General features: G+C 38.4%; 2 protein-coding genes and 2 long non-coding RNA genes across 7 annotated transcripts; 3 read left to right on the top strand and 1 right to left on the bottom strand.

Annotated features, from left to right (window-relative positions):
* The first annotated feature begins 2,214 nt into the window (after window positions 1-2,214).
* LOC124398983 (steroid 17-alpha-hydroxylase/17,20 lyase) lies at window positions 2,215-11,531 on the top strand. Of its 2 annotated transcripts, none has more exons than XR_006928154.1 (8): window positions 2,215-2,610; window positions 3,750-3,888; window positions 6,115-6,344; window positions 6,556-6,642; window positions 7,291-7,473; window positions 7,561-7,730; window positions 8,125-8,223; window positions 10,347-10,382. XR_006928154.1 is itself a non-coding variant. In XM_046869587.1 (8 exons), the coding sequence occupies exons 1-8, from the start codon at window positions 2,275-2,277 to the stop codon at window positions 10,589-10,591; spliced, it is 1,494 nt and encodes a 497-aa protein (XP_046725543.1). In that variant the 5' UTR covers window positions 2,215-2,274; the 3' UTR covers window positions 10,592-11,531. The 2 variants fall into 2 exon arrangements, 1 of the variants encoding a protein (XP_046725543.1); XM_046869587.1 differs by having other exon boundaries at window positions 8,120-8,223; window positions 10,347-11,531.
* Window positions 11,532-11,794: 263 nt separating this feature from the next.
* si:ch73-290k24.6 (regulator of G-protein signaling 3) lies at window positions 11,795-20,692 on the bottom strand. Of its 3 annotated transcripts, none has more exons than XM_046869584.1 (5): window positions 20,372-20,692; window positions 19,798-19,839; window positions 16,903-17,155; window positions 14,180-14,341; window positions 11,795-13,896 (listed from the first exon to the last, which is right to left on the bottom strand). In XM_046869584.1, the coding sequence occupies exons 3-5, from the start codon at window positions 17,045-17,047 to the stop codon at window positions 12,635-12,637; spliced, it is 1,569 nt and encodes a 522-aa protein (XP_046725540.1). In that variant the 5' UTR covers window positions 17,048-17,155; window positions 19,798-19,839; window positions 20,372-20,692; the 3' UTR covers window positions 11,795-12,634. The 3 variants fall into 3 exon arrangements, with proteins under 3 accessions (XP_046725540.1, XP_046725541.1, XP_046725539.1); XM_046869585.1 differs by having other exon boundaries at window positions 16,903-17,152; XM_046869583.1 differs by lacking the exons at window positions 16,903-17,155; window positions 19,798-19,839; window positions 20,372-20,692 and having other exon boundaries at window positions 11,796-13,896; window positions 14,180-16,891.
* A 3,267-nt stretch (window positions 20,693-23,959) lies between these two features.
* On the top strand, window positions 23,960-24,614 carry LOC124398695. Its single transcript, XR_006928100.1, has 4 exons — window positions 23,960-23,988; window positions 24,121-24,151; window positions 24,286-24,330; window positions 24,466-24,614. It is a non-coding gene; the product is annotated as an uncharacterized LOC124398695 (long non-coding RNA).
* Window positions 24,615-24,753: 139 nt separating this feature from the next.
* Window positions 24,754-27,384, top strand: LOC124399173. Its single transcript, XR_006928182.1, has 3 exons — window positions 24,754-25,157; window positions 25,255-25,341; window positions 26,204-27,384. It is a non-coding gene; the product is annotated as an uncharacterized LOC124399173 (long non-coding RNA).
* Window positions 27,385-27,764: the final 380 nt, after the last annotated feature.

Here is a 27,764-nt window from a genome sequence, read left to right as displayed (position 1 = left end):
TTATTTTTACACCAGTTTAACTCTGAACAAAATTATAAATGCGACACTTTTGTTTTTGCGCCCATTTTTCATGAGCTGAACTCAAAGATCTAAGACTTTTTCTATGTACACAAAAGCCTGATTTCTCTCAAATATTATTCACAAATCTCTCTAAACCTGTGTTAGTGAGCACTTCTCCTTTGCCGAGGTAATCCATCCACCTCACAGGTGTGGCAGATCAAGATGCTGATTAGACAGCATGATTATTGCACAAGTGTGCTTTAGGCTGGCCACAATAAAAGGCCACTGTGAAATGTGCAGTTGTACTGTATTGGGGGTCCAGGGGGTATCTGTATCTGGTGTGACCACCATTTGCCTCACGCATTTTGCCCTGTACAGTGAAAACCAAGATTCATCTGTGAAGAGAACACCTCTCCAAAGTTCCAGACGCCACTGAATGTGAGCATTCAAGACGGTTAGGATGACCAAATGCAGTCAGGTTGAGACCCAGATGAGGACGACAAGCATGCAGATGAGCTTCCCTGAGATGCTTTCTGCCAGTTTGAGTAGAAATTCTTTGGTTATGCAAACTGATTGTTGCAGCAACTGTCTGGATGGATGGTCTCAGACAATCTTGGTGGTGAAGATGCTGAATGTGAAGGTCTTGGGCTGCGGTTGTGAGGCTGGTTGGATCTACTGCCAAATTCTCTGAAACGCCTTTGGAGACGACTTATGGTAGAGAAATAAACATTCAATTCAAAGGCAACATAATCTCATGTTGCAGAGAAGAAAAATCCCCCAAAATCTTTATTTCATTTATTTTTATTTTATTTAATGATCTGACACATGTATATGAAGCTGCATTTAAAATTGGGTTCTAGGCCAAAAATCATGCAACTATTTAATTTTTCTTTTAATTTATGTACCATAAAAATCTTGCACTGGCAGCCATGTTTGAATAAGTTTGCTTTGTTCTGGCCAGACAAACCTGTAAGCATTGCTCAACGCTGTTCCCGCTTTGATTTTCTATCAGTAATTATTCATTATTGGACAGGAATAGATTTCAGAACAAGAAAAGCTGATCATATCCCCATCTCATGCTGCTAGAAGAATGTGAGCGCACATAGAGATGCTGTATTTCTGTCCTCCTCCATGTGGACATCTGAGTATCTCTGACACACTGGGTTATATTTAGAGCTGAAACATTCATCTTACAGAGCTGTTTTTCTCTCTGTCCATGTTGTATGTGTATAATTCTGTGTGTGTGTGTGTGTGTGTGTGTGTGTGTGTGTGTGTGTGTGTGTGTGTGTGTGTGTATGTGTGTGTGTGTGAGTCCTTGGCTATGAGATTACATGCCCTTGACTAAGAAAGCAAATCTGGCACAAATGCATCAACAGTCATAAGAACGTGCGTCAAAAGTCCACACGGTTCTTACATGAAGCAGAAGAGAAAAGGAAAAGGAAAGCTTTAAAAGTCATTAAGCAGAAACCTCCAAGCACTGATTAAATATAGAACATTTTATAGCGCTCTATTACATTTAAATATGAGAACATTTTTATACAAAAAGGAAAAAACAAGCCACATGTGCCTGGCGAAAAGGCATATAACCAAAATATTTCTTAAATCTGATGTGGAATAAAAGAATAATAAAGAAAGAGTTCATTTTATGTATTGCAGTAGCATCTGATAAGTCTTTATATATACTTTTTTTTTTATATGTACAGAATCTGTGCAACCGTTTTTTAGCTTTAATGTGGATCAAATTCCGATAAAACATTTTGTAAGACCAGATATATGAATTGTAAATGAATGAAATATGATTGTAAATTAAAAAGTGAATAAATTATTCACAAATCATTTTCTACAGAATAACTTTAAATCTACAGAAATCTGGAAAAAAGGTATTTCCCATAAAAGCACTTTGCAAATTATTGAAAAACATATAAGATTTTTTAAATAATAGAATAAAGAATTCCTTGTATATTATGTATCAATTCATTTTTATGTATGTATGTATGTATGTATGTATGTATGTATGTATGCAAGCTTTTTTTTTTACACTGATATGTTCATGTATTTACATAACTTCTTGTAATTAGACCACATTAGCAGATTTATTATCAGTTCAGTGGCCCTCAGGGTCTCCGTGACCTTTAACCCCTGACCAAGGCTGTGCAAATATCCCACCTCTTTCTGCATCATAAATGCTGTGAGCTGGAGCCTTGATTTCCTCATTCCACACAGACTCTCTACACATTGATATCTATACACTTGATCCACATATACAGAGTCATCATGGACAGCATTCTCAGCACTACTGATACTCTGACACTGTTCTGCATTGCTGTTTTATTGCTTTATTTTATGTTGAAGTGCACTCTGGGATGGCGCCAGATTTCCGGAGGTGTCACGGCGATGCCGTGTTTGCCAAGCGTTCCCATCCTAGGCAGCCTGCTGCACCTGCGCTCACCTCTTCCTCCACATCTGTTTTTTTCCAAGCTGGCCATCAGATACGGGTCGCTCTTCAGCCTCTACATGGGGCCGCATTACACGCTGGTGGTGAGCGAAGTGACGTTGGCCAAAGATGTGCTGCTGCACAGGGGCAAAGACTTCGCCGGACGGCCCAAAATGGTGAGCACAAAGTATTGTTGCTTGGAGCTTTTTAAAGTTCACAGAATGGCTTTGTTTGTGGTGAGTTTTGGGAAATTATACCATACAAAGTACAAATCAAAATGATTTCCTGAGTAAAATTGAACAAGAGTAAATGTAAATAGTGTAAATTAATACTCTGCTCCCTGAATCATACTCATTTTCTTGTGCTTATCCCAGGACAATCAGCTTGTGCTGAAAAAACACATAGTGCTCCATGTCTTTGTTCAACATCTGTATGATAAAATTATTTATAATCCCACTAGAAGATGACAGATTCCCTTTTCTCTTCACCTCCACCTTTGTGTATTAGGGCTCCAAATCTCCTTTGTGATTTTTGTAAAGCTTCTTCGTCTGTAGTTAAAGGCACTATACAGATAATACTCTTTGCGGTCTGTACAAGAAAGACTTAGAAAAGTATAGCATCAATTGTAAGTGAATATTGGTAAGTTCTGCTCATTATAGAAGAATAGCCTTTATTTGTCACATATACATTACAGCACCGTGAAATTCGTTCTTCATATATCCCAGCTTGCTCAGAGGCTGGAGTCAGTGCGCAGGGTCGGCCATGATACACCACCCCTAGAGCACAAAGGGTTAAGGGCCTTGCTCAAGGGCCCATACCGGGGCTTGAACCCCCAACCTTCCGATCAGTAACCCAGCACCTTAACCACTGAGCTACCACTCCCCACTTACAGAGCTCAAAAGCATTTTATAACATTTTTATAACCATTTCTATTTCTATCCAAAAATAAATTCTAAATCGGGTGTTCATAAACATACAAACTTGAGAAAAGTAAGCATTTAAGATGTACATGGATCTTTATAATGCAGAGGAAAATGCACTGTAAGTTATAAAGTATGTATTACCGAAGTCATTCATATTCATATTTATAATCATATATTCATCATATTGCTGAATGAATAATAAAACTAAATTTTCAATTTCAATTTAGTACAGCAGTAGATTTTACATCTAAGATAAAAACAAAAATATACAACAATGACCTTAGTTCTACATTTTTTACCACCAAGTAAACACTGCCCTACTGTCTACACAAACATAACATCACCAAAACACACACAAATCATCATCCCGTGAAACCTTGTCCTCCTTCAAGGTTACCACAGACGTGCTGACTCGTGGAGGGAAGGATATTGCGTTTGCAGACTACAACACACTGTGGAGGACTCACCGCAGACTAGTGCAGTCCTCCTTTGCACTGTTTGGGGAGGGCTCCAGCAAGCTCCAGACTATTGGTATAAACACACACACACACACACACACACACACACACACACACACACACACACACACACACACACAGCAGAGGTTGGAACAATACAAATCCCATGTTACTTTACTTAACTGGTGTCAGTTACTTTACTTCACTATTTAACTTTTTTAACTTTAACTTTTTATTTCCATAAATTAAATTTTTACACAAATATCTGTACTCTCTATTTCTTGCATTTTCAAACCAGACTCAATGCTTTAGTTTGAATCTATTTGGTAACATGTCTATTTTTTCTTCTCATTGGACGCCGTTTTCAGCTTAACCACCTATTTCCTGTCATTGTGCGGCAATCTACCACTGGTGTCTCTGTCATCTCTATTCCCAGACACAAATTAAACAACCGGAATCTCAGTGAATACTGGCCTCACAGCCATAATACATATATAAATAGAAAACTTGAAAAGCACCTCATTAACCGTCCTTGTGGAAACATAGCAAAGGTTCCGCTTGGTGTCCTGATGATTAACGTAATATAAAACACCATAATTACTTTAAAACATTTACAAGAATATTTTGCCTCGATGCTCTATGTTGAGTTTGGTTTCATTAATAATTAACATACATTTGCATAAAGTATCAATATTTATCGATGCCCATGTTTATTATGAGTATTAAAAATCTGAAACGTATTAATTTAAGGTACATTTAGAACAGATAAAAATGTGCAATAAGGTTGCAATTAATCGTGAGTTAACTCATGACAATCATGCAATTAATCACGATGAAATATTTGTGATCGATTGATAGCCCTAATATTAATATGATGTGAGGTCCAGTTACCAGCGTTACCTAAAACAGGTTGTAGTAATGGTTACTTTTTACTTAAGTACATGTCAGGACCAAAACTTTTTTACTTTAACTTAAGCTAAAATTAAGTACTTCAACTTTTACCAAAAGATTTTAAAACATTAGTATCTGTACTTCTACTTAAGTGAAGGATGTGTGTACTTTTGCCACCTCTGACACACACACACATGCACACACACACACACAGAATGAGAAAATTTCTACACATTTAATTGTACATCATGTATTTCTTATAACATACTTAATTATTCATTAATAGTATTGTGTAAGGAATGAAACCTGAACCTCCTAGAACAATCATGTTAACAATTATGTGTCTAATTATTTATCCAATGGTCATAAATTGTTACATGTAATGTCCTAAGAAATCCCATTAAATAACCTCCTAATGGAAAACATGGGTAGATATGTGGGAGAACATACTGTATTGTGGCACAGAATAATAACATGGATGCAAGTACCTGACTTTTCCAGCCATAATTGATTCTTCCCCAAAGATCTTACACAGAAATTGTGTAAAACTATTGCATGCAATAAAATCAAATTTTCCACTCACCTGAACTATGGGACCCAAACCTGGATTGAAGTGGAAGATCTCCTGCTATAGAGCTTTCAAACTTAAACCTATCGAACACCTTTGGGATGAATTGAAATGCTGACTGCACCCCAGGCCTCCTCAACTCACCTCCATCAGTACCTGACTTTTTTTAAAACCCTTGTTTCTGAATGAGCTCAAACCTCCACAAGCACACTCCAAAATCTAGTGGAACATCAGGTTTTTATAAGAGCAAATAGGAACTTAATGTGAACTGGGATGTTCAAAAAGTACACATCAATGGGTGTCTAGAAACTTTTGTTCATACACTGTAGATATAAATCTTTGATTTGCAGTCAAATTTCTGTCAGAGCTTCTGCCACAGTATATCGTCAATGGCATCTGACCAATCAGAATTGAGTTAATATTTACAGAGAAATGTTGTATAAGTGTCTATTTAAAAAACTGCTAGCAGTGGGCTATGTTAAAACGTATTTCAACAGAAAAGAGTAAGAAAAACTAGCTGAATAAACTTTATGCTAACAATTTAACCTAGCTAAGACTTCAAAGAAGCTTGAAAAAAACGTAACTATATATAGAACATTAGCTAGCAAACAAGCTAACTTAGTATCTAGCTGCAAATATGAAGTTATTTCTAAATTGTATTATTATGTCCACAAGCCAACATATTAGCTAGATACTAAAACAAGCCACATATTAGCTAGTGTTAATTATAATTAGCTACCTCAGTACATTTAGTAATATGATTATATTATAAAAAAAACGCGATTAAACTTGCCAGAGGTAAAAAAATATTGAACCACATCATGTTTTTTGTGTTTGCAGTATTAGATGCTGCAGATAACCTGTGTTCGGACCTGCAGGCCTGCAGGGGTCAGGCTGTGGATATGGGTCCGATCCTTATGCGAGCCGTAACTAACGTGGTATGCAGGCTGGTTTTTGGGTCGACCTATGAGCCTCACGACCCTGAGCTCCAGCAGGTCATAGATTATAATGATGGTATTGTGCAGACCATTGCTCGTGGAAACCTGGTGGATATATTTCCTTGGTTACAGGTTTGTAGCTTAATTTACATGTACTTTTAACTCACTGTAATATCGAGATTTGTGTGGAACTTGTGTAGAGCTGTTTTCAACAAATTCCTTCTAAGAAAAAAGTCAGGGCTTTTATATATATTGGGTTTTTATGTTTGTTTGTTTTTTAAATCCCTCATTGTGTAATTTTTGAAGTGATTTCAAAATGGATATTTTGTACATATTTTCACAGATTTTTCCCAATAAGGACTTGGCCAAACTGAGACAGTGTGTGTTCATCAGAGACAAATTACTCACCACAAAACTGGAGGAGCACAAGGTGAAACATAAACTGTCACCCACACATTTGGGCAATTAGAGATATTTTTCCAGAACTGTTTGTCATTTTCCTTTTACAATCCAACTTTAGTCAACCGATATAACTCATAAATTTGTACAAAACTTAAAAAGTGTTTCCTGGAAAGGATTTTAAGTTTATCCATTAAACAGGGGGTTCATTGAAACTACAGTACAAGTCCAATCAAGTTGAAATTTGGTAGATTGCATCCTTGTAATAGGATTTCCTGTAATTGGATTTCTGATGATTACTGCTTGATTTAACTGGCAAGTGGAAAGTTGGAATTATGTTATTTTTAATCGCTTTAATGTAGGGAACTGTGATAACTGGTGTATATTTACCTCCTTGAAGCATGAAAACTTTTTACTGGGTTAGCAATGAGAAAATGTCAGGAAACAAGAACAGTATCTTACAAATAAAGTCCAACTACAGTCTCCAAGTAACTTAGTTTTCTAGGTATTTTGGAAAAACTGGCCATTAGGGCTACCATTTGCAAAGGATGCTTGGACCACACAAATCAGTACTTGTTTGTGTTTATTTTGTTTGATGTTTTTGTGAGAAAATTGACTTCTGTTGGTATTCAATCAAAATCATAATATGTCTTAACTTCAATTGCATCAATCCTGGCAGATGACTTTCACACCCGGGGAACCACGTGACCTCCTAGATGCTCTCCTGAGTGGGTCAGGTGGTAAGGATGGTGTGACAGACGATCACATTTTGATGACAGCAGCTGAAGCATTTGGAGCCGGTGTGGAGACAACATCCACTACATTACTCTGGACTATAGCCTTCTTACTGCACTATCCAGAAGTATAAAAACGCACTTGAACACAGCTCATAAACACAATGTTGAAACATGTATTCTAAAAACACTACATTCTTACCGCTCTGCTGAAGGTGCAAGAACGTCTTCACGCTGAGCTGGATGAGTGTGTGGGCAGAGAGCGACGCCCTTCTTTGAGTGACAGGACGGGTTTGCCATTCCTGGAGAGTGTGTTGTGCGAGGTTATGAGAATTCGCCCTGCCAGTCCTATCCTCATCCCTCATGTTGCTATGCAGGACACAAGGTAACCATGGCAATGCTGCAGAGACCAGTAGTGCCACCAAAGAGGACCAACTTCTGGTTACCATGGTGATGCAAAGATTATAGATACGACTGGAATGCAAATCTAAATCTGATCGCTAACATTAGAAACAAAATACTGCATGAATACAGCAAAGTTTCAATTCTCAGAAATTACAAATTTGTTAGACATTTAAAACTTATGAACTTGGAAATGACCAGATTCTGGCATTTCTTGAAATCCTATGAGAGCCAGGCATTATTTTATTAAATTGATTTTTAAAAATTGTCCAGAGCTGTATGCTAAGCAACACTAGTGCTAGTGAATTATTTTATGTAAAAGAATATTCACTGTCAAATCTCAGAAACAGCCAAATCTCCTGCCTTTTGCAGTTTAGGAGGTCATGATGTTCCTAAAGGAACGAGAGTCTTGGTGAACATCTGGGCAATCCACCACGACCCAAAACACTGGGAACAACCAGATCAATTCAGACCAGGTACACACAGCTCACGTTACTGAGAAAGTTATTAAATGTTTACAGTAGCCTGTCATTCTGAGGTCAGCAGAAATTGCATAATTTAGCATTGTTTCATTCAATTTAGTGTGAATAACTCATTATTTGTGTTTATTAAAGGTTATCAATAGTATTATGTATGCTATATTTATACATTGTGTATTCGCTCGTCTTTAATTAAATTCTATATATTTTTTATAGCATTTTTAAAAATGTACATTGTCTCAAAGCAGCTTTAGATAAATTAATAAATTACAAATTTATTTTAAAGTGGCAGGCGAAAACCCTAATATAATATGAAGAAAAAACCTTGAGAGGAACCCATCCTTATCTAGGTGTCTTCATTGCTGAGGTTATCAGCTGTTCACAGATGGGAATGTTAACATACAAGTGTTCATTGCAATTCATGCCCTAAGTCATTGTAGCTGACTTTATATATAAATTGGGGGTGTAACAGTACACAAAATTCAGGGTTCGGTTTGCAACTTGGTTTTTAAGTCATTTTTATTAACGCAGTTTATTATTATTAACATTTGTGAACATCAAAAGTTTACATTTTTAAATCAATTTAAAAATAAAATGCCTGCATGGTTAATTATTTACATTTATTTTTATGTTTATAAAATAATATTTTTTCTTCTTCTTCTTCTTCTTCTTTCGGCTGCTCCCATTAGGGGGCCACAGCGGATCATCTGTCTTCACACACCCCCCTTTCCTCTACATCTGCCTCTTTTGAAATTAACTACCTACATGTCTTCCTTCACCCCCTTCAAAAACCTCCTCCTTGGCCTTCCTTTTCCACCTTCCTGGTGGCTCCATCCTCAGCATTATTCTATCAATATACTCCATGTCCAAACCATCTCAATCACGCCTCACTCTCTGTTTCCAAAACGTCCTACATGCGCTGTCCCTCTATAAACTTGTTTCTGATCCTGTCCATCGTCATCAATCCCAATGAAAATCTCAACATCTTCAGCTCTGCTTCCTCCAGCTCCACCTCCTGTCTTTTAGTCACTGCCACTGTCTCTATACCATAAAACACAGCAGGTCTCACCACTCCACTGCCCTCCCTCTCATTCACACACATGTACTCTGTCTTACTCCTACTGCCTTTCGTTCCCGTTCTCTCCAGCACGTACCTCCACCTCTCCAGGCTCTTATCAACCTGCTCACTACTATCACCACAAATCACAATATCATCCGCAAACATCATAGTCCATGAAGTCTACTGTCTGACTTTGTCTGTCAACCTGTCCATCACCACTGCAAACAGGAAAGGGCTCAGAGCTGATTCTTGATGCAGTCCAACCTCCATTTAGAACCAGTCTGTCATTCCTGCTGCAGACTTCACTGCTGTCACACTGCACATGTCCTGCACCACCCTCACATACTTCTCTACCACACCTGACTTCCTTATACAATATAAACATTTTTTGTATAATATAAAAAAAAAAATTAATTGAATAGATCAAATTAATGCAATTCAATTTAATAAAAAAGTGAATTGCATTAATTTAATTAAAATTTTCTATGGATATGTTCTACTTAACTGTTCTGCTTATTTCAGCATTCTTTAACAGATGTCATCATTTCTTTCATTCTTGATCCATCCATTCCCTTGATATGAGGAATTGTCAGGATTTTCTCCTTAATAGAAATTCTTGAAGCTGGACATAAAACGCAAAGGAATTAGCCGCAAGCTACTTCCTGGTTAGCGGCTAACAATAGCGCTATGGATTCTTTAGCATTTTCATTCATGTGCAAAGCAAATCTTATTTCTGTTAGAGAGACACTGCGCTAACTCTAGTTTCCTTTTTTATACTTCTAGCATTGATGTGTTTTTTTTTTTTTTTTGTTTAATAATAAAAAATGCACTCAAAGTCCCAGGTGGAGACTAAACAAACTTGCAGTCTGCCACGTAATACGTTCCTGAGGGAACTCAGATTTTAATTATGTTTCGCACGTTAAAACCAAAAGCCGTGTGTGAATATGAATACAGGTACCATTACACCCCTATATATATTGCTGCTCATAAATGATCCCTGGCCTTGGCTCTGGAGTCACCAGTTAACTAGAACTGTTCTAATTTCCTTGGCCATTCTCAGACAGGTTCCTGGATGGCATGGGTAAGAGGATAACTCCCCCCAGTTACCTTCCATTTGGGGCAGGGCCCAGAGTGTGTGTGGGGGAATCATTGGCCCGGATCGAGCTCTTCCTGTTCCTCAGCTGTCTCCTGCAAAAGTTTCATTTTAGCGTCCCTTGGGGAGCTTCCCTGCCGGACCTGCATGGCCGTTCTGGAGTGGTGCTTCAACCAAAACGCTACACGGTCACAGTAAAACCGCGTCACTGAGCAGTAAGCAATGACATCCGTGGCGATGTCAAGTGTATTCTTGTTTATTCAATGTGTTTTCAGGTTTGAACTTCACTCAAAAATAGAAGGTCAGTATAGCATGCAAGGAAATCATGTAGGCCTGTAGGTAAATATATTTTTTGACTGAAAAGGGATCTTTTAAGTAATATTTCTTCATAATGAAAAAAAAATTTAATACTACTCTTAGGCAAAATTTGGGCTAAAAATCTATGAAAAATATGTAGAAAAATAAGTAAAAATGGTGGATTATCAAATCCTGTAAGGATCAGGATTAGTGTTGGGAAAAAAGTACACAATTATTTTATTATAATTTTTTTTTAAAGTTTTTTAAGTATTTTTTGCAATACACACACAAAAAAACCTCAAAGTCAGAAAATTTTGTTGACTTGTTTAGTGGTAAAGTCATTTGTAATAACATTTTCACACCTTTTCACAACCTCACAGGGACATCAAACATACTCTATTGCTCAGACTAAAGAAAGTTGTCATAGAAACGCCACGGCATCACCATGGGAACGCCATAGTAATCTAAGTGTAACTCGGTACTGATGCCATAGTAACACAAGAGTCGACACACACACAATCTCTCAGCCGCAGATTACAGATTATTTTTTTGTACACACACACCGGCTTCTAGCGCTGCACTCCAAATGACATGGCATGCTTAGAAAATATATTATTTCACAGAGCGCATATATATATATATATATATATATATATATATATATATATATATATATATATATATATATATATATATAATCTGCACCTACATATATATATATATATATATATTATTACGTGTATTTCTGGTATTAATATTTATCTTCAGCAGTTTGAAGAGTCTTTAGGCTGCTTTTGTCACCAATGAGCAATGCTGTTTCTGTGTTTTCCCCATTTAGACTGAAGAAAGTGATAATAAAAAAAAAATTAAGAACAAAAGTAACAAACGAAAAAAAAAAAAGATGTCCTGAGGTTTTTCTTTTCTTTTTCCATGGTTGAGGTGCAGCATTTGTTTTGGCCAAGCTGGTATTCTGAAACTCTGGGAAAACAAGAAGAATGCAGTCTGGTGTATATATATATATATATATATATATATATATATATATATATATATATATATATATATATATATATATATATATACACAGGCATATATATATATGTGTGTGTGTGTGTGTGTGTGTGTGTATGTATGTGCTTGCGTGAACCTACATTCAGGTGATAAGCTCCAGATAACACCAAGCACAAAATGGCTGCCTGACCTAGTGTGAACTACATTACCCAGAGGAACCCAGGACAGATGTGTGTGTGTGTGTTAGAGTGTGTGTTAGAGTGTGTTATTGCATGTTTACTGTTCAAGCAACTTTGTAATCTATCGACATGTACAACACAGCAACAGAACAGACTAGATCTCGAATTCTGCGCCAGGAACTATGATGGCGAGAAACAAGAAAGAGGGCGAGAGAGATCGAGAAAGAACTAGGGAGACGGAGAGAGAGAGAGAGAAAGAGAGAGATGTAAAAGGAAAGTTGGTTGTTGCATGTGCTACTGAGTACAGAAGTGTTCACAGAGGGACCACCATGTCTCCGTCCCAGATAGTGTCATACACAAAGTTTACTGTGTTTCAGTGTACATGAGTGTGTGTGTGTGTGTGTGTGTGTGTGTGTGTGTGTGTCTGTGGATTAGGCCCGAGTGTGTGGCTCAAACATCAGTCTCTCTGTCGGCACAAAACAGGCTTCTTCTTAAGCGCTGGAGAACCGAGGACATTTATCCTACGACAGACAAAGAGACAATGAGAGGGAGAAAGAGGACGAGGAAGAGCTGGAGAGACCTTCCTATGCTATGCTATTAAGTAAGAGTTTCACGTTTTCACCACCCTACGACGTCAGTCCTAATGCAACAGCACGCCTAGTTTAGAACTCAGACTAAATGGCAATACCCTTTTGCGTAGCCGAAGGCTCTCTCGGCACCGCTGACGCACGGCTCACGTGCCCCGGATTTCAACAGCCTGTCTGTCAGTCAAACAGTTTCCATGGCTATAACAACCGCGTCGCTGTGCACCGGAGTGGTGGTGCCCGACCCGCACGTGTCCCCGAGCTCGGAAGGGGAAAGCTGGGCACGGATGGAGCAGTTGGCACTGTCGTGAAAATCATTGCTTGTCACAGGACTGGGCTTGTCCTCTAAACGATTTCTCTCGTCCTCTTCCTCGTCATCTTCCTCCTCCTCTTCCTCTTCCTCCCCCTCGTGGTTGATCCGGCAACGGCAAACCTCAATCCCAGAGTCTCCGGTAAGGCGTCGCTGCTGAAAGTGCGTTTGGTCCACATCAAGGTCGCAGACCGCCGAATCGCGCCGCTCCGGCTCCAGAAAGTCAGGTGAAAAAGATGCAGGTTTGGAATGTCTGTAAGGGGTTGAATTGTGTGTCTGCATTGGCTCCACCCACTGCACAGGAGAGGTCTGCTGCTCGGAGATGGCGCCTAGTGGATCAGAGATTGGGGATAAAGGTGGAGGGAGAGAAGGAGAGGTTGGCGACAAGGGGGAACAGGATGGAGGAGAGGATGACGGGATGGCGATTGGGGGATACGATTTTTGAGTGTTTTGAATAATATTGCTGGGTGGATTAAAGAGGTCGACGAAGTCGGTGGTTTTATCGTCTCTGGTAGGACTGAGGTTGGACGTTCGACCCTTGCTGCTAATATCATTGTTACTCTGAGGTACATTAGTGCTTTCATTGATGCTGCAGTTATGAACGTCATTCGAGTTACTAGTTTGAGTCACGTTACAGGTTTTGTTTGAGTTAGCACTTTCTTCAGCATCACTGATCCCGTTGTTGTTGCTAACTGTCGGATGAGTGACTGTTTTAACAGTCCTGTTGCCATTGCAGTCTAGGGGGGCAGAGTCTGGCAAGTCCACCATCATTCCTCCCGAGGAAGTGGGGAGAGGGTCATTAAGAGGCGGCGTCGAAAGAGTCTCAAGGTGGCGCTCTGCGGCATGTCCGGAGTTAATGGGTACTGCTTCGCTGTGAGATGGCGTGGAGGTGTGGCTTGTGTCAGTTTCGTCTGTGAGCTGGGCGGAGGAAGGGGAGGAGCTACAGGGCGAAGACGGGCAGCAGGAGTCGCAGGAGCAGCTGGTGTAGTTGTCAGAGCTCTGCGAGGACAGCATGTGACTTGGACCTGGGTGGGCTGAGCCTCGCGGGTAAGCCACCGAGCTGTAGGGAGGGGGTGGGGTGCTGGGCTGTGCTGCTACTTCCTCATAGGATGGCAGTTTGAGTGACGCAAGGAAACCTGCAAATTAAACAAGAAAGGTGATGTCTAGCATCACTGACTGGAAGTAAGCAAAGACAGGCAATGTGATGCATATGTCCCAAATGCCAGAGTTTGGGTGGTTTGATTTTTGGTATCCACATGAAATTGTTTGCAAACATAGATGCTTATTCTGGAACCAAAATCAATTTATGTATAAGAAATAAATGCCCAGTCAGGAATTTAGCAATGACTAGTTAGAGATGACATCTAGCCTTTGAGACAGAGCCCAAGAGAAGCGAATGAGAAAGAAAAGAGTGTGTACTGAGGTCCAGCATGGAGGACGGGTAGCTGCAGGCTCCATGGTAGGCCATTAGGTTGATCTCTCGCTGTCTCTGCTGCTGCTGCACTCTCTGTTTAGCCTGGCGATGCCGATACGCACAGCAGCAGCTGAACAGGATCAATACACTCCATAAGAGCCAAAACCCTGCAACACACACGCACACACACACACACACACACAAACAGCAGATATAACATACGCTGACAGGAAAACCGAAGCCCCCAAACTGCATTCTGCTAATTTCGTTTCTAAAGTGATTCGCCACAGAATTCACCATTTCCAGTGCCGTAACCGAGTTATGTATGTACAGGTTTCCTGCCATCACCTCGGGATCCAGATATACTATTAGTACCAACTTTTCCCTTGCAAATATTTTGTTAAAATCAACTATAAGTTTGATAATATTCTAATACAAAACACTTCTAATAGGGTATATATCTATTGTTACAACTACCAGGGACTTTAATGGTGTACTCTTGACCTAATCTACTGTAAGTGTAAAAATGACCAGTAGTTGTATGTATTGTATGTAATGGATTGTAGAACAAAAGACCTGATTTCTTCAAACTTTATGTTTTTTATTGGCAGGAGTCTCCAGTTCAGCGCATTGTAACCAGAGCTTTGTGCAAAGCCTTTCTGCATTGTTTATAGGCCTTTATAGTTTAAGGTTTTCCTGATTTTCCTGAACATCTTGCAATAAAAAACAGTATCTTACTGCCTGCCCAACAAACTGATAATTCGTCTTTCGTACTATTTATCATGCTAACCACCAGGTTTATATTTTATTTGCCCAAGCACTATGCTAGCAACTTGGATACTCATCAGTGCTATCATCAGTAACAGAAAAGTGGTAGCTCAGTGATTAAGGTCTATAGTTACTGACTGGATGGGTTGGGGTTAAAGCCCTGATATTGCCAAGCTATTGCCAAGTCCCCTATATCATGGCTGCCCTCTGACCCCCGTTTCCTAACAAGTGCTCTTTTGCTTTCTAGCTAATAACCTGATACGCTAAATCTGAAGTACACAACACAATACAGCTCATGGATTGAAAAGGTATCAGGATTGAATTAACATGTTCTCTGCCCAATCACACCAATTAGTTTAATGTTGTGTTAACAAAATGTTTGCATCGCGAACTAAGAGAGTATCTTAGCAGTCTCGCTGGGACATTCTCGCTGAGCTGTTGTACTTGTGTACTAAGTTACTATTAGAAAATGTTAGCTAACTTGTTTGGCCAGGAAGATCACACTATTTCTTACAAATGTGCATTCTTTACTTCGCTGCAGCCCATATCACTGGCACTGTTACAGTGGCTTTCAATGGGAGAACGATGAGGTGAAAGACCTAATGACTGCAATGCAGCTATACAAGACAATTACAGTCCAGGCTATGAATCCATGGGTTGAGGCTTTGGAGGCGAAACTTTTTGAGCAATGTCACTACTCAATCCGTAACAGAAACACGATTTCTACTGCGCATGTGCGAAAAATGCTGCCATTTCCTGTCATTGCCAACCTTTTTACGTTCAAGAATTCTGTTAAAAAGGAGAAATTCCTGACAATCCCGAGGAGTGAATAAATGAATGGAGGATGGAAGGAATTAATTGAATGAATAAATAAATAAATATCTTGTGTGCAGACATTTGTAAAAGTGGACTAAAATTACACTCAGGTAAAACATATCTTTAGAAAATGAATTATTAAATGTAAAGAACATGCACACCAACAAAAATCTGTATTCCCAAAAATAGGGTCTAAACAATTGAATACAAATTTTCTTTTTAATAAATTTGATATGTATATTGTAATTGTATTGATTGTATTAACATCAAGAGAGTCACCGGTGGTCAACAGTATTATTAATATTTACATATGACATATTTTATTATATGTAACTGTTGTTTCTTTTTAATTTCACCAGGCATTGTTGTGTATCGTTTAGAGTTTAATATAAAAAAACTAACAAAAAAACAGTATTATTAATACCAGAAACTGCTGCAAATTTTTTCAACATACTTCAGACAGAAAGCAGATGCATTTGCGATTTACAAATCGTGTTTCTGGTATGAATCGAGTAGTGACAAGCAAAATGTTCATGAATCCCAGAATCCTACAGCCCCACAAGCTGCAGTAAGTCGAACACTGTGGGTAATATAGGAAGGTGAAAAGAAATGTCAATGCAACAAGTTAAAACTACACATTTCAACCTTGACGCTGTTAAAGTTTGATTGTGGAGATTAACATTCAAGTCATTTAGGGTGGATTTTTTCCAGACAATGTGTCACTTTTGACGAGGAATATGCTGTAAATGAAAGCTGGATGATGGAAGGCCTTTTCACTCGGAATAAATAGAAGCACTCATTAAGAGTGGGCCGATTGCGGCTTTGTTATTAAAATAGCTTAAATGTGTCACATGAACTTTTTTTTTACATTTCCGTGAACTCTCATGAAAATGAGCAATGACAGAATTTGAGTAGGCTGACTCCTATTAAAGCACGTCCCAAATCTAATCTGAGCATTACTGTTATTTATGCGTTGACGTATTTACCCGCGAAAATATCCTCCTGGTACATTTTCAAATACGTCCGTGTTTAGCGAGAAAGGACGTCTGGTGAAAATATGGACTCCGTCTGGGAGCCTCGTCGACTGGCATTGTCTGTTCGCTGTGTCTAATAGGTGTGAAGTGTAAATATAAACTGCACTCACACCACAGCTCGTAGTAATAGGTGCAGCAGCCGGTCTCCCCGCAGCAGTGGCCTGTTTGGCAGAGATACCCGCTGGCACTGTTGGCACCGGGACAGTAGCGCGGGCTGCCCAGGAGCGGCAGGGTTCCCGTGCTGTGGTACTCCATCCCCTCCAGCAGAGCGTGACGCCACCGCAACAGCCGCTCCTTCTCTTCCTCCACGACAGCTGCCGTGGCAACAGTGGCTGATGAGCCTCCTTCTTGCAATCAGGACTTCTGAGAGACAAGAGGACTTTAGTTTCACAACGATCTCACAAATAGTCTCCATGCTCATGTTTTTTTTTTTTTTTTAATGCAAATGTGTTTTTGAAATGTTATGATAGTGCATACAAGCCGAGCCAAATACTATATTTAGCATTTATTCCACCTTTTTCTCTGATCGGAGTCATAAATAAAATGGTAATGATTTTTTGTGTAGAAAAACATTGACGCAGAATTTTGCATAATTATTTACCTTACAGTAGATGTGATTAGGGTGCCAAGCATCTGTATTTTACTTTAAATATCAAGTGAATGTGGCTTTTTCTGATGTACTAAAGTTTGCTGAACATATTATCTGTTGAATTGGTCACATCTCTAGATTGCATGTAGGTTCTAGATGTTCTCCTGGCAACATCTAGATGTGTACACTCCACACTCGATTCAACCAAACAGCTAACTATCAGCCTTCTGAAAAATTCAAGCAGCAGGTGTGGGAACCTGTGTCCCACTCCTATGTCAATATTGTAGCTATGTGTTACCTATACCATAGTATCATTGGAATCTGGAAATACAGTGTTGACCTACTACAGTATTTGGTTTTGGAGCAAGATTTAAAGCCTACAGTGGAGGTCTTTTGATGCTGATGTCCTGCTAAAGGCTCACTAAAGTAGTTGAATGTAAGATCTTCCCATTTCTGCGTTATAGTAATGCTTCTCATGGGAGAACATATTGTGGGATTGATTAATAACATGGCTAAGTACCTATCTGTGATTCTTCCCCAAAGATCTTACACATACAATTGCACCCAATAACATCAGTTTGCATTCATTTGAACCAGGAGACCCAAACCTGTTCCAGCATGACAATGACAAAGCCATCTCCATGAAGCTATGTTTCACATGGTTTGAAGTGGAAGATCTCCTGCTATAGAGCTAGAAACACAACTATCAGACACCTTTGGGAGTAAGTGAAATGCTGAATGTACTCCAGGCCTCCTCACCTCACCTACATTAGTACCTGACTTGATTAACACCCTTGTATCTAAAGGAGCACAAATCTCCACAAGCACGCTCCAAAATCCGATGGAACATCTTCCCAGAAGGTTATTATAGGAACAGATTGAGACAAAATGTGAAATAGGATGTTCAAAAAGTGCACCTTTGTCAATATACTGTATTTAGCTTAGTAGTATGTAGCTTTGGAAGCAGCCCACATTCAAGATTTAATAATATATATATATATATTATATAAATATAATGTTTAATAATTCATGCTTTTGTTTGATCAATATTACAGAAACCTTATGAAGGAAAAAAGTCTTACTTGAAGGAAAAAATATGAATTTCAAAAGGAGAATTACTTTTGCTCCTCTTTAACTCATAGACTATGAATTTATTTATATACACCTCCTATTACTGTGTATTTTGACTTATACCTGGCCTAAACCTGCAACATTGTGATATAGATAGATAGATAGATAGATAGATAGATAGATAGATAGATAGATAGATAGATAGATAGATAGATAGATAGATAGATAGATAGATAGATAGAGCTGCAGTAAAGACTGTCAGCAGCTTTTAATTCCCTTGTGTCCACAACACTAAGAATTTCACCTACATAACAAAATTGTCATGAGGAATTCACAAGTGTGTATCTGCAACTTCAGGCAACCTGTATGCACCCCAGAATCCTCAAGTTGTACTTTACGCTGTAACTGTAAAAAAAAAAAAAAAAAAAAACTGTCCTGCGCATCAGTTATCATTCTCTGATAAGAGAATCCACCCGTCCAGTAAGGACATTACGACTAGAAGATACCTGAGGAAGACCTGGAGGATCATCAGATACTATAGGCAGAGCAATTATTCTGTTGAAATCTCATAAACAATCTTTTTTTTTTTTTTTTTTTTTTTTACATCTATGAATATTTATGCATCATCCTTGTATTGCTTAATACTGAGATACACTTCTTTATATCATTTGTATTAAATGTTTCCCTCCTTATTTTGATTTTATCCTGATTTTAAAAGATCCATTTGATGTTAACATTCTGCAACTTATACAATTCCATATACAAATACTATATTTTATTAATGTTGGTAAATTATGATGTGAGAATAAATCCAAAATCTTAGCGTTTATGCACTGCTTTTTCTTTTTTCTGACATGCGCATAAACATAGACATGCATGTACTGTGCAGATAGATAGATAGATAGATAGATAGATAGATAGATAGATAGATAGATAGATAGATAGATAGATGACTTTATTTATCCAAGTAAGAAATTCACATTAAATTTTCCCCTCACCAGAACTAGGAGACCAGAACCTGTTCCCTGTGCACAAAGCCAGCTCCATGAAGATATGTTTTAAAAATGGTTTCGTATGGAAAATTGTGTGAAAAAGTGATAAAGCAATAAATGAAACCATGAACAATTTCAGATTTTTATTTATTACATTTTGTGCCATACAGTCTCGTGCAAATGCTTAATTCACTCCAAGATTTAATGCTCGCTCAATCTGCAGAGATCAGCAGGGTGATCTGGTGATCTACTAGCCTGGGAATCTCAGAGCTGATGCAGCAGGTTGACCCACAAACTGACGCAGATATAAGAAACAAACCACACAATACCGTACTTTAAAAAAAGAGAGTTACCTGGGGAAGGATGCTGTTCTTGACACGTTCGGCCACAGCCATCTACATGAACAACAGGACAAACAAGAAGAATTTAGTCTTGCAGCCTGCAAAAAAGATGCAAAACAAAAAATAATCATGCAAAACTAAAATAATAATAACTATGCAAGGGTCCGGATTTGTGCATATGCATTATGCATAGTTATTATTAAGCCGGAGATTTGCATGAATTATTTGTGCGCGCGTGTGTGCACGTGCAGCTCATTTCACGTGAAGGGCAGCTCAATAAAGCAGCCATGTTTTATTACTACGAACTGTTGGTTCGGATGATCTGTGGTGCAAATGTCACAAGAAGGCAAAGAATGAGCGAGCCCGTCTTCATCATCATCACTACCATCATCACCATCATCATCATCATCCAACAGAGCGCACGTCCATCAAAGGCGCGCGCGACTATAACAATAAGCAAATTACGACCAACCCAAATCTGCAGAAATATTTCTTGTAGTATTTCCGAGGCCATAAAGAAAAAAAAAAAGAAAAGAAATGGATGGACGCACCGACGCGTCTTTAGCGACGCGCAAAATTTACGCACCGTTCCGCCGAGGACACGAGTGCCCTTTCCGACCCGCTCCGAGAATCCGATCTGATCCTCTCCGACCCGATTCTCAAAACCGTGCCGTCCGAGCGTCTCTAATCCCTACATGTCTCTTCATCCTCCCGTGTTTGCGCCTCGCCATGGTCCCGGTGCGCCATTGCTCGCCGCGTCTGCATTAACATGGCGCTCGCGGCGGATTAACGGCCAAACCGGGAGCGCCTGCGACGCGCTAAGCGTAAAAAAAAAAACGAAAGAAAGAGGCGGAAAGGCCCCGCTGATAATAATAAGTGGTGGTGGTGTTGGGGGTTAGGGGGGGAAGGGGACAGAGAGACTGCGGGACAGAGGATTACATGGATGGGAAGCGGGCTTCATGCTGATTGGCTCGGCCGTGACAACCAATCATAGTGCGGCAAAGCGGTAGGCTGCACGTCTCATAGCAACAACACACAGAGTGAAAAAAACATGGAGGAAACAAAAAAAACATTACTAATTTACCACTTGACTGAGTGAACGAGTTCATATCCCCTACACTACAATACTAAACATTTATGGATGATGTATCTGCACCTTTATTCGCTTCTTCTTTAATCATCTGCATCTTCTGGCAGCACGTGTTACACCGTTTGTGTTGAAGGTTGTGAAGCAAGCAGACATGATGGCTCTCTCCTCAGTACTATCTGAGAGTGAACCAACTTGTGTCCCTGCTGTGAAACTGAAAATATCCATCCAACAGCAAAGTGTGAAAATGACACTGGTGTAAGGATGAGTAACACTACAAAGAATGGTACGCTCACAGCTGTAGATTACACATGTTACAAACACCTCAATGTTACTGCTGTGCTGGGAACAAACCACCTCCTGAATAAGATCTGTTCAGGTTCAGGTCTCTTATGATCTCTTTGTGAACTAAAGGTCATGGGCTACAGTTACATCACTGATGAAGGTAGAGAGGTAGTACTTTTTTTCCATTTTGGAATAAGGCTGTAACGTTGCAGTGCTGTGAATACTGTGCCCTGATCTCAACATCATTAAATCTATCTGGGATTATATGAAAAGACAGAAGGGGTCAACAAAGTTCCAGTTCGGACGTTGCTGTTTGAAGTTATTTACGCTTGGTCGGCTGTTTCTCTAGCAGTGACGCATACATCATGCAAATCAGTGTTGGAGCAAAGTTTTAACCTCATTGCATTGACGTGCCTCCTGTAGAAGGGGACTCCACTGTAATCTTCAGATGCTGTAACCCATTTATTTTGGTGTTCGATGTGTTGTATACATGTATATTCATATACACACACACACACACACATACACATACACATATGCCTCAAGAGCATGTGCTGCCCACGTTCCCTACATTTTCATGTGTAGTTGAGCCTTGTTTCTATATTGTAGTTGACTTGACTTGACTCTTGGATGTACAGTATGGCTTTAAGACCAAGACCACTTGTGGCTAGACTTATTCAGACAGTAAATGGTTCTCACTAGGTCTCAATGTACTCCAATACGTTTCTGATGGCACTGCTGGACATCTACCCATATCGAAGGAAAGTAAGCATGGGTACATTAAATTTCCTTGACTATCCACTCCACCAACAGACCTCAATATTACCTGTTTCTGTGTTTCTTTAAAATACCTTGAAGGACACATCTTGAAACCCCAGTCTGTTTGAACATATTTGCCTGGGAGAGACCTTGCTGGTGCAGTGGGACTATCAGTCTTGTTGCTGTGCTCAGTCTTGCGATGGTGTGTGACCTGTGACATGAAACCGTCTTGCACAACTTCACTTTAGTAACAGAGTTTGGCTATTCCTCACCCAGTTTGAAGCCTCCTACACAGCTGTTTCGGTTTTAGTTAATTACTGTGTTTCATCCTAAATAGCACCTGCTTGGTATGACTAGTTGATCATACATCTGCCTCTGAGCAGACAAAATTCCTTACTTTGGGCAAGTGTACAAAGTTTGCAAGTGTAAGAATAGATGCTGGTTTGAAGGCAAAGGCTGTTCACATCAAATATTGATTTGATTTAGATTTTTCTTCTGTTCAATTGATAATAAAAAAAAAAATAGAAATTATGAAAGCATCCTAAAAAAAACAGTACTGTATGTATACTTTTTCTCTCTCTTTTCTTTTCTTTTCTTTTTTTTTTAAGTGTGTAACAGTACATGTAGCCGTACCAAGATTTTGAGAACACCTCCTCATAAAGACATCAGCAAAAACTTGACAATGACCCACAAAGAAGCTCAAACATAAATAGAAATGCTAACTAGCAGTACTAAGAAACAGGTGTGACGTGTGATGACGTGTGACCTGCCAGCTCTAATGGGTAATGTAGTCCACTGCCAAATTCAGCCAAACCCTGATGGTTCAGTTGAAGTTACCCAGTTGACAGAACTTAAGCTCTACAAGCTCTTCCAATATAGAAATAATATATAAATATCCAATATAGGCTTCCTATTTATTATACTCATTACACTGGGTATAAAATAAACTATATATATATATATATATATATATATATATATATATATATATATATATATATATATATATATATATATATACACAGGAAATTGAATAGTAACAACAAAACAGTTCAGTAGACCTTTCTCTCATTTAGTTTCAACAGTGATGATTTTGGGGACGATGAAGTGTCACCTGACTGACTGTTTTACCTGCACTGATGCAAATATAGTGCAAAATAAGGGAGTTGGCAGTGATTTAAAATGACAGCAATGATAATTTCAACACCTATGTGGCTCACATATATTTATCCACTGTCAAGAATCAGTCTCATTGTAACTTAGGAGTCTAAATATTTTATTATTATTATTATTATTATTATTATTGTTATTATTATTTTTACTATTATTATTATTATTATTATTATTATTATTTTTATTATTATTAAAATGTATGGTTACTACAACTTTTTCATTTTTTTCATATATCAAAAGTGAAAATAAAGTCCATTACCACTGAAAGACCAGCATATTGATCAGCTAACAGCTGGCACTGTTTATTGATTTCATTTTCACATAATTTGCGCAAAAAATAACACAGTAAAATGGCAATATTTTTCTTACAAAAGCATGTGAAGTCTTTTCTACCAGTTCCAACTCTGACATTATACACTGCATCAGTAAACAATGAGTCTTAGTATTTGTCAGTTTATAGTTACCTTTAACGTTATGAACTGCCAGCGAGCCAAGTTGGTGGAAATGAGATTGCTTGCATTATAGCAGCTATAAATAGCAGTTGCATCACTCGTGTCTCTCTTTAAGCTTAATAACCACAAGAAACACCACAAAAACTTCTCAGCACTTCAAAAATTTGCAGATATAAAAGACAAACTTTTAAAATAAATTCATACTAGAAATTTCTACATACTAGAGCGCAGTCAGAATGCTAAGTAATAAAGCATATACAAATGAGATTAACAAACTGTGCATGTTATTTGCCTCGTGAGGTTTATAGTGATTAAATATCCTTAAGTACAAACCATTTGCATTTCCTTTATACGTACATTTGGTTTTCAAATGAAACCTCAAACAAACTCAGTAGCCCCGAGTGTAACATAGTCAGATAGACATTGTGCTGATCTGCGCTATTCAAGGTAAGAACCTTCTTAAACTTGTGTTCTGTTTTTCGATTTTCTTTATTTCAATGTCGCATCGCGAATTGAAACATGATTCAATGTGATTGCTGCTGCCTCGGCTAGCCATTGTCCTTTCCCTGTCTTCAACAGATGTCCCAAAAGTCTCTGGGTCTTTCATTGGGTAAACTGTTATTCATTTAATAATTTATTGATGATTAAATATTGATTAAAACATTGGATAAGCAAATATATCATAGTAGATGATATAATTAATTATACCATAGTAAAAATACGTTCAATGCATTTGTTCTACAGGTTTGGCTATTTTCTTATCACAATGGGTCCCTTCCCGGCAGCCGCGTAAGAATCGAGTTTCAATAGTAGTAGTAGTTTTTTGTTATTATTATTATTATTATTATTATTATTATTAATTATTATATCTGAACTGATTAACATTTATGAAAGTAATGTGCAAATGTCTTATGTTCTTTTCAGCCCCAGTTTTCATTACAGCAACTTCTTCAAGTATAACTACAAGTAGTACTGCTGCAGCTACTGTTATTAATACTGCTGTTACTACTACTCCTGCTACAGCTGCTGCTACTATTGCTACTACTACTCCTGCTACTACTTCTGCTACTACCACTCCTGTTCCTACTACTCCTGTTCCTACTACTCCTGCTACTACTCCTGTTCCTACTACTCCTGCTCCTACCACTTCTGTTCCTACTACTCCTGTTCCTACTACTCCTGTTCCTACTACTCCTGCTACTACAACTCCTGTTCCTACTACTCCTGCTACTACAACTCCTGCTACTACAACTCCTGTTCCTACTACTCCTGCTACAGCTACCTATACTACTGCTGCTTTTGCTACTGATACTTTTCCTCCGTATACTACTGCTGCTTATGCTACTGATACTTTTCCTCCGTATACTACTGCTGCTTATGCTACTTATACTTTTCCTACTGCTGCTACTGCTGCTTATGCTACTGATACGTTTCCTACTGCTGCTACTACTGCTTTCGCTACTGCTCTTGCACCTACTACTGCTCCTGCCACTCTTACTCCTGCCAAAACCAACAGCCGACAAAATCAAAATGCAACAAGAATATACATGCGGATGAAGATAAACAGCAGTGAGAATTTGTCAGACGCTACAGTGATGGAGAACTTCCTCGAGAAGGTGAGTGTGTAGAAACTTAGAAATATATATTAAGGAAGACAATAAAAAGCTCTAATTGTTGTTCAAGTACAGAACTAAGGACAAATGTCTTCTTCAGATTAAAAACTCCAGCGCAGAGTTTTCAAGGTTACATCTTACATGGACTCTCCAACCACGAATGATGGAAAATAAACATAAACCATGGGTAAGATGCAATGTTCACCTTTTCATAGAATCGATCATGTTCATACCAGAATACAAAACAATGAAAAAAACGCCACAATATTAGAAAGTACCTATGATGGCCACAAGGCCCGTGATCAATAACAACCATTGAAAGACAAGCATGAGACAATGAGTGCTGTAAATGTTGAGGCCATGTGACATGGATTGCTGTGGCTAATGCAATTCCATCTACAATCCTGACTTGCTTACGAATCGTTTCGAATTGCTCTAAAATCTACTGAAACTACATCAAAATTTGTCACATAATTCCTACAGTTGATTTCAAACATGGTCATTGCATTTGTTAATTGCATGTTACTGTTAACTGTCAGTATCAAGTAGAAAAACCATTATAGCGAGTAATGCAAACATTTAATAAAAGTAACACCGAACCATCTGAAATACTAGAACGAAACAACTGTGATGTATAACAGATTATATTTCCTGGTGAAAAAAAAAGTAATTCTGGTAATCGCATGTGTTTCAAAGCAAAACAAAAAAAGCTTTTACTAGAGTATAGATGTCAACTATTGATAATCCTCCAAAATTGGAAGACTGGAGTAGATTTAGAGAAATCTGTTAATTTCTAGAAACAAATATCCTATAAACACATGAGACAAAGAAGAACTTGTAGCACGATGGAGAAACTGCCTATTATCAGAAACCTACCACATAAAATTATTGCCTGGGCCTGTGTTCCTGCCTTCAGAGCTGGTTCTCTTGTGTGTATATTTGTGATCTGTCTGCTGAGAGAAGCAATAAAATGAAGTCTTTGTGTGACTCATAATGTGATAGACTTCATTTGTCAGAGAGTTAACCTCTTTTGTCATTCCGATTTGCAGGTGTCTAAAATGTGTCCCAAGTACACCTGGTGAAGGATAAGAAAAGGAAAGGAAAGGAAAGAAAAAGTAGTTGTTTAACTTCGGTGGGTGATGGGGGGGATAAAAATGTGAGCACCTTTTAGCATATGTCTTCGGTGTTTGGGAATACTGTACATTTAGCTATCTTGTAGTATGTACGTTTATTTACTACATCGGATTTGTTTTCTGAGATAAAATTTGAGAGGAAACAATGTTATCCGTTGACACTCATGGAGGACACAATATTTGAGGTTTTGCACCTTCTTTCCTCAAAAAACCCAATATAAAGTACTGGTAGTCCCCGACCTAGGATGGAGATGCTTTCCGATGACCCCATCATAGCTTGAAAATATCCCACTTTGAGATGGCCCAGCCTACCCAGGAGTCTTAAAGAAAGGTGTATCAGTATGGGGTAGTATACTGTAATTTGTGAACAATTTTACAAATTAAAGTACATAATAAAACAAAAATACAGAGCAATTTACAGTACAGTAATGTATAAACTTTACAGTATATATTGTATGTGTGTGGCAGTGGGCACATGGACAGTTCGTGAGTTGAGGGCGGAGCCGAACAAAAAGAGTGTTGATATAACGCATAAAAATATGCACTCTAACACCGTCGACCGCTGGCGAGAGTAAGGCATCTCAGAACGTATCGTACCACATATGCTGCTACATTTGCCTGCTGCACAAAACAAAATATTTTCCCAATTTTGCCATATTGCTTTCATCATTGTAAGATCGAAAAATCCTAAAATCAAACCAGATCGTAACTCAGGGACTACCTGTAATTTCTAATATACTGGGACATCAGAATCTTCAGGCCTAATAAGTGATAAGTCAAACTTTACTTAGAATTTGGAGTTGAACTGATGACAATAACAATCTTTAATTAAGCATAAAATTGTATTTTATTATTTGTTTTCATCGGTTGAAATTATCATTAAGAAAAAAACCTGTGATTGTCATTAATGCTGTAAGATATGAATAAAAAAATGGTAGAAATGTTAAAATGTGTATATGTAGCCATTTTCTTTGTGTATTATATTCATAGAATATTAGAATAAAGGGATTATTAAACTTTTTCAAAGCCTGTTATTGAAATTTGTGCCACGCTTATTAGTATACTTAATGAAAATAAAGGTTAAAACCAATGAAATGATATGGTCTATCTTCTATGTTTTTTTTAAAGTAGCTTTTTCATGTATCTGTACTTTACTGAGGTATTTCAATTTGGGAAAACTTTTACTGTAACTTCACTACAATTCGAAGTAAAATATTTTGTGGAATCAGTCGTTCCCTTTTATTTATCAGTGAATAAAAACTGGTCAAGCACGCAGCAAGTCACCAATCAGGGTCGAGCGGGCGCTCTGTTTTGAACTTGTTTTGATTGGTGCTTGGTGGTATTTACATATAACGAACATACAGTTCAGCATCAGTTCAACAGCAAGCAGAACATTTTAGGAGGTGTAAATAATGGAAGAAACTCCAGACTTGAACTCGCCACAAGTTGAAAAGAAGGTTTTGAGCTTATGAGGATT

Source organism: Silurus meridionalis, chromosome 16, assembly GCF_014805685.1.
Source record: "Silurus meridionalis isolate SWU-2019-XX chromosome 16, ASM1480568v1, whole genome shotgun sequence".
NCBI classification, from domain to species: domain Eukaryota; kingdom Metazoa; phylum Chordata; class Actinopteri; order Siluriformes; family Siluridae; genus Silurus; species Silurus meridionalis.
The sequence above is the reverse complement of the archived record's forward strand: the minus strand, read 5'-3'. Positions and strand labels throughout refer to the sequence as shown.